General features: G+C 34.6%; 1 protein-coding gene across 6 annotated transcripts in view; it reads left to right on the top strand.

The window, feature by feature from the left end:
• The window catches only part of Lpin (phosphatidate phosphatase LPIN), a 162,964-nt gene that overhangs the window by 122,898 nt on the left and 23,691 nt on the right, over positions 1–16,375 (top strand). For all 6 annotated transcript variants that reach the window (XM_089099293.1, XM_089099291.1, XM_089099287.1 and 3 more), the window contains 4 exons: positions 3,999–4,221; positions 10,832–10,993; positions 12,538–12,653; positions 15,484–15,762. In XM_089099293.1, coding sequence (XP_088955419.1) covers positions 3,999–4,221; positions 10,832–10,993; positions 12,538–12,653; positions 15,484–15,762 — 780 coding nt within the window. The remainder of the gene's footprint in view (positions 1–3,998; positions 4,222–10,831; positions 10,994–12,537; positions 12,654–15,483; positions 15,763–16,375) is intronic.

Below are 16,375 nucleotides of genomic sequence, written 5' to 3'. Positions count from 1 at the left end.
AACAGTTCGTGGTAACGAAGTGTAAGTAAGGAGCGACCCGGCTCAATGGTAACCGAAACTCTAAAAAACAGAATTTTGATACCAATAGATAGCTCGTACATCAAAATAATCAAATTTTATGCTGGTTTTAAATACATAAGTTTCATCAAGTTTAGTCTTACCGATCAAAAGTTACGCGCCTGAGAAAATTTGCCTTATTTTCGAAAAAAAAGGGAGAAACCCCCAAAAAGTCATAGAACCCTAATAAAGATCACAACATCGGATTCATCGTATCAGAGAAATTTACTATATAAGTTTCAAGCTCATATATGCAAAAATGAGGAATTCTGTATTTTTTTTCCAGAAGAAAAATTACGGTTGCGTGTTTTTTTTATTTTTTTTTCGAGGGGTGATTGTATCGACCCAGTGGTCCTAGAATATCGCGGGAGGGCTCATTTGAACAGAAATTAAAATTTCTATTGCCCTTCTTAAGCGACAAGAAAAAATGGTGGGCAACTAGGCCCCCTCCCACGCTCATTTTTTTCCCAAAGTCATCCGATCAAAATTTTGAGAGCCATTTTGTTCAACATTGTCGAAAAATACAATAACTATGTCTTTGAGTGACCATTAAAATGGTATTCTCATTAATTATGTTATTATTACAATAATAATAATTTATAGATTTTCTCAAAGTCTTCGACTCGATACATCGCGGAACCATGTGGAAGATTTTAGTGCATTATGGAATTCCGACCAAAATTGTAAATATAATTAAAGCGCTATATCATGATATCATGTGCGCAGTACAGATAGAGGGTGGCCTAACGGAATGGTTTTCTTTTCAGTCAGGTGCAAGGCAGGGCTGCATTCTATCACCATTACTGTTTTCCATAGTGATAGATTTTGTTCTCATTGGATGCAGTTTTAGTGGCGGTCTACAATTAAATCCACTGAGAGAACTCAATGATGGTGATTTTGCTGACGATGTTGCACTTATTACCCACGACCCAGAAGATATGCAACGCAACATTAATGAACTCGGTCGTATGGCAAATGCTGTCGGACTCTCCATAAATGCTAACAAGACCAAATCAATGTCTAATGCAGTCATACCTGACTTAGCCGAAGGACTTTTGGTTAACAATGAGGAAATTGAGGAAGTGAGAGAGTTCAAGTATCTCGGCAGCATTCTTACGCAAGATGCCAATTCCGAAAGAGAAATACTGTGCCGAATAACATTGGCTGGGTCTGCTTTCAGCTACCTTAGAAATGTTTGGAGAAATAATAAATATTCCCAGAAGTTAAAGCTTTAAATTTATAATAGCAATGGGGTCTCTGTCCTTACGTACGGTTGTGAAACTTGGAGCATCACTCCTCAGCAAGAACAACGACTCCAGGTATTCGACAATAATTGGCTAAGGTCTATCCTAAATATACATTGGACGGAAAGAATACAAAATGATGAAATCTATCGCATGATAAGTTATACCCCCACCCTTGATCTCATTAGACAGCGATGATGGAGGTATTGGAGGCATATGGTGCGAATGGGGGAAGGAAGGCTGCCGCACGACGCATGGTGTTGGACACCCCCCCGGTCTCCGCAAATCAGGGAGACCGAAAATGACCCTTGGCAGGTCGCTAATGAAGGAGGCGAAGCTGGCGAGGTCCTCGTTGGAGGAGCTATGGTTGAAGGCTCAGGACAGGTCGTCGTGGCGAACCACTGTTGCTGCCTTATACGCCCCCAGTCGTAGGAGGACCTAAGTCTAAGTCTATTATTACAATGAAAACGTAATAACTCATTTTCCTTTCTGGATTTTCTTCATTCCAATCCGTACATGCCTATCTTATTTTTAAGACAAATTGGCGACTATGTACCGGGGTAAAGCTAACTTGCTATTGCATCTTGACTGTAAGAAAATGTGATACTTACGTGTTATAGCGACCACACTTTGTTCTTGATCTGTAATGAAACCGGTTTTATGTATCCACTTGGAGATTTTGATTAAATATTTAATATATAGAGGTGGTTAGGTATTTAATATAATGCGTTCTGGGCGGCCTGCTTTCCATAATTCTCCGTTGTATTTTCAATAAATTTACTTCTGAACTATTATATTTTCATCATATTTTGGTTTATTTCATTAGGATTAACCTAACTTCACTTCTTTGGTATGGTCACTATAACACGTAAGTACCGAAACTACTTCTTGAAGATGATAGATATCAATGTCGACTAACGGTGAAGCAAAGAAGCATTTACATGACGTTGAACGTTCTCCACTCGTGCTGTTCTAAATTAGGCCCATCCTCACTAGAATTCATTGTATTACAGTTCACTGTCAAAAACCGCATTTCTATCGTCATAAATTCTTCTATTGTTGTTTTCGAGGTAGCCTGATTTTTAAATCATAAGAAATAAAACGATAATGTTTCAGACCTTAATTCCATTATTAAAATGGTATTTTCATTAATTATGTTATTATTACAATGAAAACGTAATAACTGACGAAAAAACGAGAATAATAAGGAAGGGGGGGAGGTGAAAATTAGGCTGCAGTTGAAATCTGCAACACATCATCTTTTTCTTTTTTTTAACTTTTAATATTATTGTATACTACAGATTACACCCAGTAAAACCCCTGTATAGAAAATATATTTAAGCTGGATGCGTGGATACATGAAGTGAGATCACGTAAGTGTTGTCCATTTCCTTTGCTCAAATGGTCTTTTCTAACGTGGTTTCAAGATCTGACTTGGAAAATCCTGAAATTATTAGAGATCTGCCAATGTTATCGAAGCAAATTTAATCTGAATTGCTTCATCAACAAACCATACTGCTGCGTCCATGGATCAGAACCTCCTAGGACAGTTCACATCAAAAAAATTTGTTCTTTAATTATAGTGTTGGTCTGGAGTGCCTTAGGGACGCTATCGGGCTTTTTTATTCATTAAAATAGAGAGTTTATTATTGTTTCTAGGGGTAAATATGTTCAGTAATGGAAATCTTTTTATTCCCAGTAATTAGAGACAAAAATATTTTTTTGGGTGTTACGCGGGAGTATCTTTTCATGGACGAAGTTTTTATTGGGGAAGGGACATTGCTATGAAGGGGGTGCCGGATTTCCCAGCATTATTAAAAAAACGATCAGAAATTAAATAATAAAAAAACATTTTTTTCAACTAAAATTAAAGAGCAAAGTCAAGATTTTAACTGAGCAAATATTATTGAGTATGTTGTTGGTTTCGCTCACCTATCAGTACATCTCTCTTTGTGCTAAAGTTTTTTATTGTACTTTCACCCGAGCTATTTATTCTAATTAACGGCCTTTGTGATTAAGGGGCCATTCTTAAAGAATTGGAACAAAATTTGAACTTAGCTAGAAGAGCGAGGTATTGACTAGGGGGTGAACCCCCTAATATATGTAATACAAAAATACGAATATAGAAGTTCGTTACGTAAGTTAATTCGAAAGTTACTCCAGACCAAAAATTTCGAGAAGGCCATTTAGCCAAAAAAAGTAAAATTAATATGCAAGTTTTGTTTTAATTATTTATGTATGGTGACCCAAAATTAAAGCTGCATTAACTTATAAATGCTCAGAAATTAAATAAAAAAAAGAAGTTTTTTTTATCTGAAAGTAAGGAGCGACATTAAAACTTAAAACGAACAGAAATTATTCCGTATATGAAAGGGCGCCCCCCTCCTCAATCTCTCCTTCTTTACGCTAAATTTTGAGTCTGTCTCACAACTTTTTTTTAAACAATAAAAAACTTTAGCGTAAAGAGCGAGGGGTTGAAGAGGGGGCAGCCCCTTTCATATACGGAATAATTTCTGTTCTTTTTAAATTTTAACGTCGCTCCTTACTTTCAGTTAAAAAAAAAGTTTTTTTTTTAAATGAAAGTAAGGAGCGACGTTAAAACTTAAAACGAACAGAAATTATTCCGTATTTAATTTTAAAGTCAAAAGACGAATCGTGATATCTAGTTTAATCAATTTTCCTTTCTTACCTTTATAGACAGACCATTGAATTGTCCTTATGTGGTGGATTAGATGATTACGACGAGCCACCAGAAGATCTTTTCCTACAGTCGATAGTTAGTTTTGATGATTTAGCTGAAAACCCAAAAGTTATTGACAACCCTGCCCTTGTGATGCGCATTGGTTCGAAGTACTACAATCGAGCCACTGCACTTCCTATAATTATGAGTTGGATCTCATTCAATAGATCTCTGCCACAGGTAAATGCATGAGCCTTATTTTTCCTAATATATATATATATATATATATATATATATATATATATATATATATATATATATATATATATATATATATATATATATATATATATATATATATATATATATATATATATATATATATATATATATATATATATATATATATATATATATATATATATATATATATATATATATATATATATATATATATATATATATATATATATATATATATATATATATATATATATATATATATATAGCATTTCGAAAGGCCCTAAAATGGATGAGTTGTATGGAAAGTATAGAAGAAAATATAAGAGTATATTACGTTGTATATGTGTATATATGTGCGATGTACTCCTAAACTAATGGTCTAAACATTATGAATTTGTTGACATATACAGGGGCGTAATTTTCTATGGGGCAGAGGGCAACTTCCCCCTCCAGATCCCAGTTCCCCTTCCCTCCCAGACCCGAGTTTGCCCCTCCCCTCCAGCTGAAATTTAGTTTCTTTTAAAAATCTTGTCAAAGCCAAGATAAGTCAGAATAATTTAGAGAAAGGGGTCAGTTTTCTCAGTATTTCTTTGCATTTGTGGTACGATATGGCTCATTTTTCAATGTCATTTTCACTTGGTCTGGGAAAATTTGTCCACCTTTACCTCCCCCTAAATTACCTCTCTGACATATACTGTATTTAACACCATAAGAAACTGAAGAGTTTTTTTTTGCTAGTTTACCACAGTTCGTTGTATCGAACTGTGAGTAAGGAGCGACTCTTGCCTAATAGAAACCGAAACTCTAAAAAAGAGGATTTGATAACAGTGGATTCATCAAAAGATATGGCTTTGTATACTGATTCCGATTGTAAACAAAATTATTAAGTTTACTGTTACCCAGCAGAAGCTATGAGGCTGAGAAAATTTGCCTGATTTCCAAAAAAAGGGAAACACCCCCAAAAAGTCAAGCGATCTTAATTAAAATCATGCCATCCGGTTCAGCACATCAGAGAACCCTACTGTAAAGACTTCAAGCTCCTATCTACTAAAATGTAGAATTTGTATATTTTGCCAAAAGAAATATCACGGATGTTTTTTTCCCCGTAGATATGATAAAAATTTCGAGATGTCCAATTGATTCGGCATAGTTGAAAGATCCAGTAATTACACATCTGGGAATTATGTGGCGCCCCACAGCCCCCATGGAGAAAGGGCCGTGACTTATGCAGTTTGCCCATACTTTGCATATAGTACTTGTTATTAGGAAACATACGGATATTTGTTTGGGGGAGTTTCCATCGGGGGGAATTTTCCAACAAAAATTGTACGGGCGGAGGAGATTGCCTGGCATGATTTGAAAAATGGTCAGAAATTAAATGTAAAAAAAACATGTTTTTTCAACTGAAAGCAAGGAGCAACATTAAAACTTGAAACGAACAGAAATTATTCCGTACATAAGAGGTTCTGTCCATTCCTCAACTCTTTCCGCTAAAATTTGACTATTTATCACAATTCCTTTAGAAGGACTGCTCAGATATAAGAGCCGTTGAATTTGAATGAGAAGTTTTTTTTAAGAACTCTGAAACTAGCGTAAAGAGTGAAGGCCAACAAAGGGGCCGTCCCCCTCATATGCGAAACGAATCGGCCAATTATATACTTGATAATCCATTAAATATCAATTTATCTTTCTCTTCTAATCCCCATTAAATCATACGGAAATAAAGGAAAGCCTTTCACTAAAGATGCTTTTGAGACTACATTAAAAGAACTAAAAATAATAATTGTTCATGTGCTGATTGAATACAAAAAAATCAGCCGAAAGTAAAGAGCAGCATTAAAACGTAAAATGATTTTTCTGTATTTGAGGGGAGGCTGCTCCTTCCTGAACCCTCGCTTTTTACACTAAATTCTTAAAATTCTTTAAAAATACTTCATATTCAAATTCAAGGGTCCTTGTGTTTCAGGAGTCTTTTTTAAAGAATTGTGACAAATAGTCAAACTTTAGCGGAAAGAAAGAGGGACTAAGGAGGGGGTACCCCTTTCATATACGGAATAATTTCTGGTCATTTTAAGTTATAATCTTTCTCCTTACTATCAGTTGTAAAAATTCCTGATTGGTTTACAACTCGTGCCGGAAAATCCCCCCCCCCCCCATCGAAAGATTTTCGTATACTTTCCAATAATAAATACTAAATATGAAGAACAAGCAAATCGCATAACTCAGCCCTCTCCTCAGGGGCTGTGAGTGGTTATTTCATCCCAAGAGGCGTATTTATTGGACCTTTCAATTATGCTGAACCAAATGGATATCTCTAAATCCTGATTGGATATCTTTGAGGATAAGGGGGGTCTGTTGAGGCTAGCTGCTCTCCAATCTTTTGGTCACGTAAAAATGGCACTAGAACTTTTAGTTCTGGATCGAATGTGTCCTCAATTGATCTTTCAAGACCATTGTTTTCACACGGTCATCCCTGGAAAAAAGAAAAGAAAAAAAAAGAAGACAAACAAAATAAACACGGATGCATGATCTTTCTTCTGGCAATAAAACTCAAAATTGCCTCGTATGTTCTGATGGGTAACAGTAAACTTAGTGATTTTTATACATTTGGAATTGGCATAAAAACCCCATTGCTTTAACGTACTATAAATAAAAGTTCAAATAGGGATAAAACCTTTTAATAGACAGTGATGATGATAACAGTGATAGAAATTCACAAAAATACCAGTTTAGTTTTACTACTGATGACGGTCACTGCATATGTGACCGACATATCTGGTATTTTTGTGAATTTCTATCACTGTTATCATCATCACTGTCTATTAAAAGGATTTTATCCCTATTTGAACTTTTATTTATCGTCATGGAAAGGCAGTGTGGTCTCCGAAATTATCTACGTTTAATGTACTAATTATTAACAACATTCTTTTTTTTAGAGTTCCGATTACTATTGGACCGAGTCGCTCCTTACTTGCAGTTCGTTACTGCGAACTGTGTGATAGTATAGTAAATGAGTTTTGGACTTAGATATTTACGAATTAGATGTAAAATGCTGAAAATTATGAATGTGTTTTCATAAAGACGCAGTATCTAATGATTTTCAGAAAATCTTAACTAAAACCCTTGGTAAGAAAGGTAATAGATTTGGGTGTAGTAATTAAGGAGGCAATAACTTGATTTCTTTAGAGAGTTAATTTCTTAGCAGAGTGGTGTTTATTAGAGTAAAAAAGTTTGTAGTTAAGGTTTTAAGAGAATATTGCGGTTTTTGTAACTGTAGAAAATGCGAAAATACAGAAAAGGGGCACGTCAGTGCTATGCTGACTGAAACATGATTCTTTGGGCTGTTTGAATGGGGACTGAAAACCATATCGAAATAAGCTGTACAAGTCAAATTGAAATAAGGTATATATATATCAAATATCAAAAGGCTGGAAGGCAAGGTGAGTTGTTGCCTCATTTTGAAATCAGGAGTTCACCAGGGTTGTGTCTTATCCCTCTTAAAACTGATTATTTTGATGGAGTTTGCCTTAAGGAACGTTGCAAAGACTGTCGTATATTTAAGTCTGTTAGACTTTAATGATGTGATGCAGAAGTAGAATTGTACAGATGAGTTGGGTGTCCTTGTCGGGGTATGAAAATAGGTTCGAACATTGAATTAAAAAAAAACAAGTCGGTTAAATTATTTATAATTAGTGAAATCGTAATTTTAAGTGACGAGAACAATAAATATTGAACAGTAAGCTGTCGAAAGAACATGGGCTATAATGAAAAAACAGTTCAGGTGGTTAGGGGAATTTTCCTAGACTAGATGATTATAGGCTATCAAAAGTTCTGCTTCTTGCAATCTATCCGTCGCCAAATAATGAGCACATTGTCACTCGAAGGGGATACAAAGAAATGATAAAAATGATTTAAAATAATAGGGATTTCATAGGGGAAGTTTGAAGTATATTGCGACGGAGAAGGAGTTTGCGTATCTGTGTTACCCTCGGGCAGCTTGGTGCTGGGATGAGTTGCCAGTAGTAGTAGCGGTGCATATGGAAAAGGCCAACATGGGTGTGGTTTTAATACAATGTTGCTTTAATATGCTGATTCCGTGTATGGTATCAGAATTTCTTTTTCGCCTTCAGTTTTGGTATAAATTTACAACTAGTCCTAGTCATAAGGAGACATGTTAAGAAAACTGTTCTTACTTTATAATATGTATAATGATCCTACTTAACATATTATCAAAGGGGAGAACCTTTATCCTCGCCTCTTTCCTCTTTTTTCCTTTTTTTTTCCAACTTAAAAAAAAGGAAAAAGCCGTGCTTCCAGTTCCAGTTCCAAAAATTTATAGCAGGGTATATGAACTACCAAAAAAAAAACGTTTTATAAGCTTCCAATAAAACGTTTTATATGTTTGAAATTTGTGCTATAAATTTTTTTTATAGATTGCGTTCGTCTCGGCCGTTCTTGTTTCGTTTTTTTTTTTTTTTTAAGACATTCATGAGTATCTTAGAACCTATATATTAACAGAGTATATACCCGCACCCCCCCCCCCCCAATGTTCAAATATATAGCCAAAATTGCATTCTGAATCTAAATATAACCAAATGAACTTTACCCCAATCCCTAAATAAATCCAAATTAGGGTATATATTTGAAAATCATGGGGGTAGGAGTAACATTCATTTGTAATGCAAACGAAGGTTATATTTAGATTCAGTATGGAATTTTGGGTACATATTTTCACATTAGGGGGGTGGGGGTACATACTCTGTTAAAATATAGGTTCTAAGATATTCTTGAATGTCTTAGAACCGTATTAAAAAAAAAAAATATTAAAAAATGAAACTAGAACGGCCGAGACGAACGCCATCTATGAAATAATTTATAGCACAAATTTCAAACATATAAAACGTTTTATTGGAAGCATGGCTTTTTCCAGTTTTTTTTTCCTTTTAAGTTAGAAAAATAAGGAAACAAGAGGAAAGAAGGGAGGATAAAGGTTCTCCCCTTGAATAATATGTTAACTAGGATCATTATATATATTATAAAGTACGAATTATTTTCTCAACATGTCTCCTTATGACTAGGACTAGTTGTCAATTCATACCACAGTTTGCATCATCATTATTCAAAATTAATTGTTTAGAAATAATTTTGAAATATTTCTAGAGAAAGAATTGTTTCATGTCAAATTCGAAATTCAAATCCGCATTTGAGAAATATTAAATACCTCAGTAGTAGTCACAGCGGTGTCATTCGCGCTTTGCTGAAAAAGATATACATTTCGTACAATGTGTTTTATTTTTCATAACATTAATAAGAAAAATTACTGTGCTAATCAAGTTGATAGGATGGAAAAAAATTCTTGTAACAAATATATTTGTGACTTCTGATTTATTGTGCTGATTTAAAAGGACACTTTTTTGTTAAAACTTTTTTTTTATTGAATATTCAGCCAAAGATTTTCAACCAGTCTGTTTGTTTAGCAATTTGCAACAATATGATCATGTAATTGTGCAATCTTTTATAAATTATATTATTGTATACAAGCATAAAAGAAGAAGAAGAACATACTGGGATTTAGTAGGAAAATTTGCAACTCTGTCAGCCTCACGTAGCTTGGTATTGCAATGAGTTGTCAGCACTTTTAAGGAATTCAAAGACACATTTAGACGTCAGATCAGAGGATTTCCATGGGTGTCCAACAGTTTGACACAGAACTCTGTTTAAACCTTAGTGTCTGCATTTGCTCATACTTCAGGAAGCTTATCCCGGAATTTTTGCTGGAAGCTCCCTAAAACAGATATTTAGAGTGTCTAACGCAAAAATCAGGCCTTTCAAAAAGCAATGACAAATAACTGACGAAGTCTGACTAAGAAGTAACAATACTAGAATCGCGTGACTCGAATAAGGTAGGGGTGACTTTTTCCAAAGTTTGGTACTGACGTCTTTTGGGCCTCCGGAAGAGTGGTAGACAGCAGATCGCGACTGGCTTCCCTCAAAAAGCTGTAGTCTTGGGCTCTGGTTCGTCCGTCGTAGAGGACAACCGTTGCTGGCCTATACGCCACTAGGCGTCTGAGGAACTAATTTTCAGAAACCTCTGCCTAAAAGGGCTCATGATCATTATGGTGATGAAAACAAATCCAGATAAGATAAGATTTATTAAGCAAAATGAATCTATCATAAATCTTGATGGGCCGAGTTCGTATTTTCAAGTCTCAAACAAAAAAGAAAGAACAGTTAAAAAGAAAAAGAAATGTGGCAACATTAAGCAAGATACAAAGTCCTAGAGGCACTTAAAAAAAAGGCAGTGAGTTAACAATGAAAAATTCAATATTTCAACGTCAAGGGTGATAAAGCCTATATGGCGTCATAAAAAGAAAAAAAAAACAATAACGGGTAATATAAGAAGAGGCCATAATTGAAACTACAAGTGGAAAAAGGCACGCTTTTATTTCGTGGAAGAAGCTAAGACTTGTTAAGGTGTTCCGTGATAAAGGGGATGAAACTCCTTCGAAAGCTCCCCAGTAACATCACGGATCCGCAACGTTCTAATTGGAGTCGCCCATACTCCTCCTGTACGCATGAATTTTATTTACTATTTCTGTCTTTTCAGAGCGTGATTGACAATCTAGTCTATGAAAATATGACAAAACCTAGAGAAGAAAAGAAGAAAATAGAGCAGCAGAGATCTCGGTCATGGTTTCCTTGGAGTCGAGCCGCTGAAACGAAAAAGTTGAATTCAGAAACAACTTTGGCAAAGAAAGTCGAGATGGAGGTAAAACAGTTTGGTTTAATTTGATCGAGTTAGTACGGAGGGGCTACACCAAGCGAAAGGCCTTCAAACCATTAGGGTTAGATAAATGTACATGATTTCATTTTTTGTGGGTGGGGGGGGGGGGTACAAAAATTGACGAAATATATGGACAAGAAATTGCTATAAATGTCTAGAAACTCTGAAATCAAGATTTTAATTTTGTTTTTATTTGTCATAAACTTATCGAATTTTATCTAAAATAAGGTTACCTTAAGTTCCCTCTCTCGTTGAGTCTGTATCTAATTTGGGTAGCACGATGTTTTTCCAACGGATAGATTTTTCGCTTCTCATTTTCGGTCGATTTGTCTCAATATAAAAATGGTAAAGGAAAATCAAGCAATACAAGTGCTTCTATCCACCGGCTATTCAGTGAAACAAGACAGCTAACTTTTCATTTAATTTGTTACAAAAACATAAGAAGGAAAATAAATTGAAAAAATAAGGACTTGCTCAATGTGAAAAACATGAGAAACTAGCGAAAGAGTGTGTTGTACGACATGCATAAAAAATAATAAAAAAATTGTAGAGAATACTCGTTTGAAGATTGGAGAAAAAACTTTTTGCCCCATTCCCCGAAACATAAAGCCATAAGTCTTCCTTCCCTTATCACCCAAAACATCTTTTCCTGAAAGTTTCAAATCGATCTCCCCGCTGCGAAACGAAACAAGGCTTATTCTTTTATACTGATTGGATACTTCTTTGCTTTTATTCTTCTGTGGACATTTACCAATTGCGTAAATTAAGGTTATTACAAAATTCTGAAAAATCGAGATTTTTATTTGGGGGGGGGGGGGGATACTGCCTCTGGCTTCGTTAATTAATTATTTTCTCATAAATTACCTTTGACTTTTAAGAATAGATTTTGACAAAAACTATAGACACACACATATATAGGTAAATTTTCACCATAAGCTGATCGGAATGAAGCTGAAAGCTTCAAAAGTATTGATCTTCTGGGCTCAAGCTTCCTAATTTCTTGTAATTTCCCTTTTTTTCTTTTTTTCTTTGTTCTCGTCTAACATTGTTTTTACTTTGCGTAGTACTTAGTGCTTTTATTTACCTCTTGCATACTCTCCAGTATTTCATCTTTCTTTTTTTCTGGATTTACTCTTTTCTACTTTTTTTATGCTCATGTAAGATTTCGTTTGATTTGGTTTTCTTTCTTGTTTTATTTTCCTTATTATTTTTTATCTTTTTCTCAGTTTTCGTAACAAACTGACCTCTAATTTACAGATTACAAAGTAATTTTGGATATTATATATAAACAGTGATTGTTTATTGAGAAGCCCCGATTTACCTGCCGATATTTTTTTTTTTTTTAAACTGATCTCTTTAACCTTTGAAAAGTTATTTATAAAGCTGTTTTTCAAAAGTTATTTTATTTAAAGTAAAACTGTATATTCAAGTCAAAATTCATATAGTTAAAAGTCAAAAAGTTATTTTAATCAGATTTGTCATTGAATTCATGAAAAATATCAGCTAACAAAAATCATTCTTTTTTACAGAAAATAATTGAACCGGGCAAGGAACAACTAATAAAAAAGGAGAGCTTGGACATCGTTGAAGATAGACAAGAAGGGCAATCTTTTGAGCCTAAAGAAAAGGAATCGGTGACTGAACAGTACGGTTTCATTTATTTACTTGATCAACAACAATAGGATCTGAGACACGTGTTTTTGTATGAAAGATTAAAAAAAAATAGACTAAAAATAAGGGATTATATTGCGTTAAAAATGCATAAAACAATTTAAAATGGAGTTTTACGTTAATTTTACACAAAAAGTCGTTATAAAACTCATCTTATACCTTTCTACTTTGGAATGGTGGACCTCCCTCCCCCCCCCCTCCATCACGTAGATGGTCTAAAGAATTCACATTCTGGACGATTTCAAATCTTCGGCTTTATACTGCAATTATTTTCAAGTTTTGACCCCCCCCCCCAGCCCCCTCCGCAATGGGTAAAATCTACGAGGTAGGGGGTTCAAATAAGAGGTTTTGTTGCATATCTCTTAATCTTATGAACAATAGTCTACTTAAATGTAGTAAAAAACAAAACAAACATAGTAATAATACTGGTGTAACTTTTTTTTAGTTAGGTTCGGTCATCTTTTGCTCATATCCTAGATACTGTGCTTATAGCTGATTTGTGGTTTATGGCTGGTATAACTCTAGGCCTTGATGTTCAGCTTGATGGTAGCGTATGGTCGTGGCAGCTCGTCGAAAGGAATGGGTTTGAACTCTGAAATGAAAGACCTAAACAACCTGAATGTACTTTCTGTAAACACGAAAGACATTGTGTAAAATGATTAGATGTTTGATATCTAAAATTTTCTTAGAAACTCTTTACTCGTCACACAATAGTCACAAAGAACACAGATAAAAGTTCTTACAAAATACTTGGTTAAACTAAACATTGAGCAGAACGGTCGCCAGATTGTTTGATATATTTTTTATCAAATTTATTTGATAAATTATTTGATAAAAAGCCTATATTTTTTATCAAATCACAATAAAAATCAATTCAATAAACATAGCCGCTACTAGAAGGTCAAATGACCTGTGCGCAGTGGCTCAATTAATTAGTTAAGTCACATAATCACCAACATGAAAATAAGACAACAAAAAAGAATAAAACAACAAAAATCTAAACAATTATATCCACAAGTAACCCACTCTCACTCTGTTTCCTATATTTCCATTAATTCACAACACAACGCATAAGTTAACAAAACCAATGATAAAAAAAAACAGATGGACCATAAAATTAAAATTTACTCCCAAAATTATGTTTAGTGTTCGTAGTCCAACATATTTTTTTTTTCTTTGGGTTCCTGAAAATCCTTACTTTTACAGAATATACTTATGTCTGTAAATGCAGTGAAAAGTCGGTTCACGCATTTAGCAGATGAAACAGAGTATGAGCGAGCAACGGTTTGCTACGGATCCATATAGACTATTGTTTTCTATGTGTTTTTGTTACTATTTCTTTCATTCGCGAAGTGAATGAAAATCGAAAGTTGTAAAATTGTTTACTAATTCTTAGTGCATTCTTATAAACTACCAAAGGGGCTATGCACATTATTTTATCGTATCTCTATTTATTTACTAGGAATAAGAAGAACAAAGAGTTATTTCAAGACTTTGTTTATTTTTGCCTCCAATTTTCAAAGGGGTGCTACCATTTCGACTAACCGTCACAAGCACTAACCGTCATATCATCTAAAAAAAATTTACAAGTTTATATAATAGTAATAAGTATATAATAGCTTAGAAACAAATTTTGGCTATATATTTGCACATCAGGGGGGTGGGGGTAAAGCATAGCATATATTAAATACGTAACCTACCCTAACCTAGGTACCTTTCCCTCCTAAACCCCAAAAACTAAAGTTTTAAAATTTTAGATGTTATGACGGTTAGTGGTTCTGACGGATTTTTGTGTCCATTTTATGACGGATTTTGTAGACGAAATGACGTTAGTGCTCCTGACGGTTAGATGTTATGACGCCTTTTCAAATATGACAAAAATAACATATCAATCTACTACTTTAATTAGTTTGAAGTATAATACTATATAATATTCACAAAGGATCCTTCATAACCCTGCATCTTGACTAAGGACAAACTTTTTTACCTGTAATTTTGATAAAGTCAGAGCCCCTAGGGGTGTCGGGGAGACTACTGCAAAAGATGTTGTTGTTGTTGATTTCAACGTTTTTGGAGCATGATTCAGCTACGTCACATACCTATCGATCTTTTTCACGGACAGCGGGTAGTTATCTCAGATTAGAGAACTGAACAAATTTTGATCAATTTGCTAAACAACTATTATTAGGGGTTTTACAGACATTGTCTACTTTCGGTGGGGCCTCCACTCGATTAAATCCGGTAACCTTGGTGGCAAACCATTTTCTCCACTAGGTTGACCAAATTTCTTCAAGCTTTTCTCTATGTGATACATACTGCAGAAGATTAAACTCACGATATATTTCATGCTGTGTTATTCTTTTCATTTGCTAGGTTATCTGAATTCCTTGTATGATCGGAATCATAATTAAAAGTAGTAAAAAATGTATCCACGGAATAGGCTGGTGCAACGTCATTAAATATTTTTGAATGATATTTTAATTGAAAAATCGTTGTTCTTCATTGCTCGTACTAAATTGTTCTTTCCACTTAAATGTCAGTTTACTTCCCGCCACAATTTAAGCTCCAGTATTTGGGACTCTTGCTTTCACTTAATTCTCCCTTTTCTCCTTCATTCTCCTTTTTCTCCGCCATTCTTCTTTTACTCCTTCATTCTCCTTTTTCTCCTTCATTCTCCTTTTTCTCCTTCCTTCATTCTCTTTTTTTGTCCGTTAAAGGGGAGCTACTCATTTATTATGTAAAATTAGAATTCAAAAGTATTATTCTTTGTAACTGATGGAATATTTAATTGTTTGTAATTTGAGGGCTATTGTTGAAACGAAAATAATTGCGTCGACTGAACAAATAACACCCTCAGAAGAAATACCTACCTCAGAAGAGCCCCCTCGGAAGGAGAAGTGTAAGAAATCCCTGCGTTTAACATCAGATCAGATAGCCAAGCTAAATCTGGTTGAAGGTTCCAATGAAGTTCAGTTTAGTGTTACCACTGCCTATCAGGGTACAACAAGATGTACATGTCACATCTACCTCTGGCGTTGGGACGATAAAGTAGTAATTAGTGATATAGATGGTACAATTACAAAGTAAGTCTTTTTTTTATATAAATTAGATTTTATTGACAGGTTAATATCGCCACGGTTAGAAAGAAAAGAAGAATTACTACTCGCTAGAAATATTTACGAATTTCCAAAATAAAACTGAGTAACTGTGCCGTTCCTGAATACCCGTAAATTATGTCGATGGCCAAATTAAACAACATATTTTTTTTCATAGCATAGACTTTAAGCTTCATTTAATACTTTATTAGTTGCAATGTCCCTCGAGTGGACGACCCGTCCTTAGTTATATTTTCTTAGAGGTGGCACGTCACGATCCTAGAAGGCTTGATAATTACTGCATCCTTTGGGCCATATGAAGGCCGTGAGAACATAGGAAGGCAAACTAATATTAATTAGTAACTAAAAAATGTGTCACTCGATGTACAAGTGCAGATATAACACTCCTCCTTTTTGACTGCTGCCCCCCCTCTCAGAGCATCACACCACCCCAGAGCCCCAGTTAAAGTTTGTGATCGCTGTGAAGCATGCTATTTACGACAACCCCATAGCTGTGATTTGCACTGAGAGGATAAGATACTTAATGGTTGGGTTCATTAGTTTCAAATCTTTCCTTTCTTCGAGCTAGAATTATCATATT

The sequence above is a fragment of the Artemia sp. Qi Xiang Cuo genome, chromosome 13 (genome assembly GCF_049724085.1).
Source record: "Artemia sp. Qi Xiang Cuo chromosome 13, ASM4972408v1, whole genome shotgun sequence".
Taxonomy (NCBI): Eukaryota; Metazoa; Arthropoda; class Branchiopoda; order Anostraca; family Artemiidae; genus Artemia; species Artemia sp. Qi Xiang Cuo.
The sequence above is the reverse complement of the archived record's forward strand: the minus strand, read 5'-3'. Positions and strand labels throughout refer to the sequence as shown.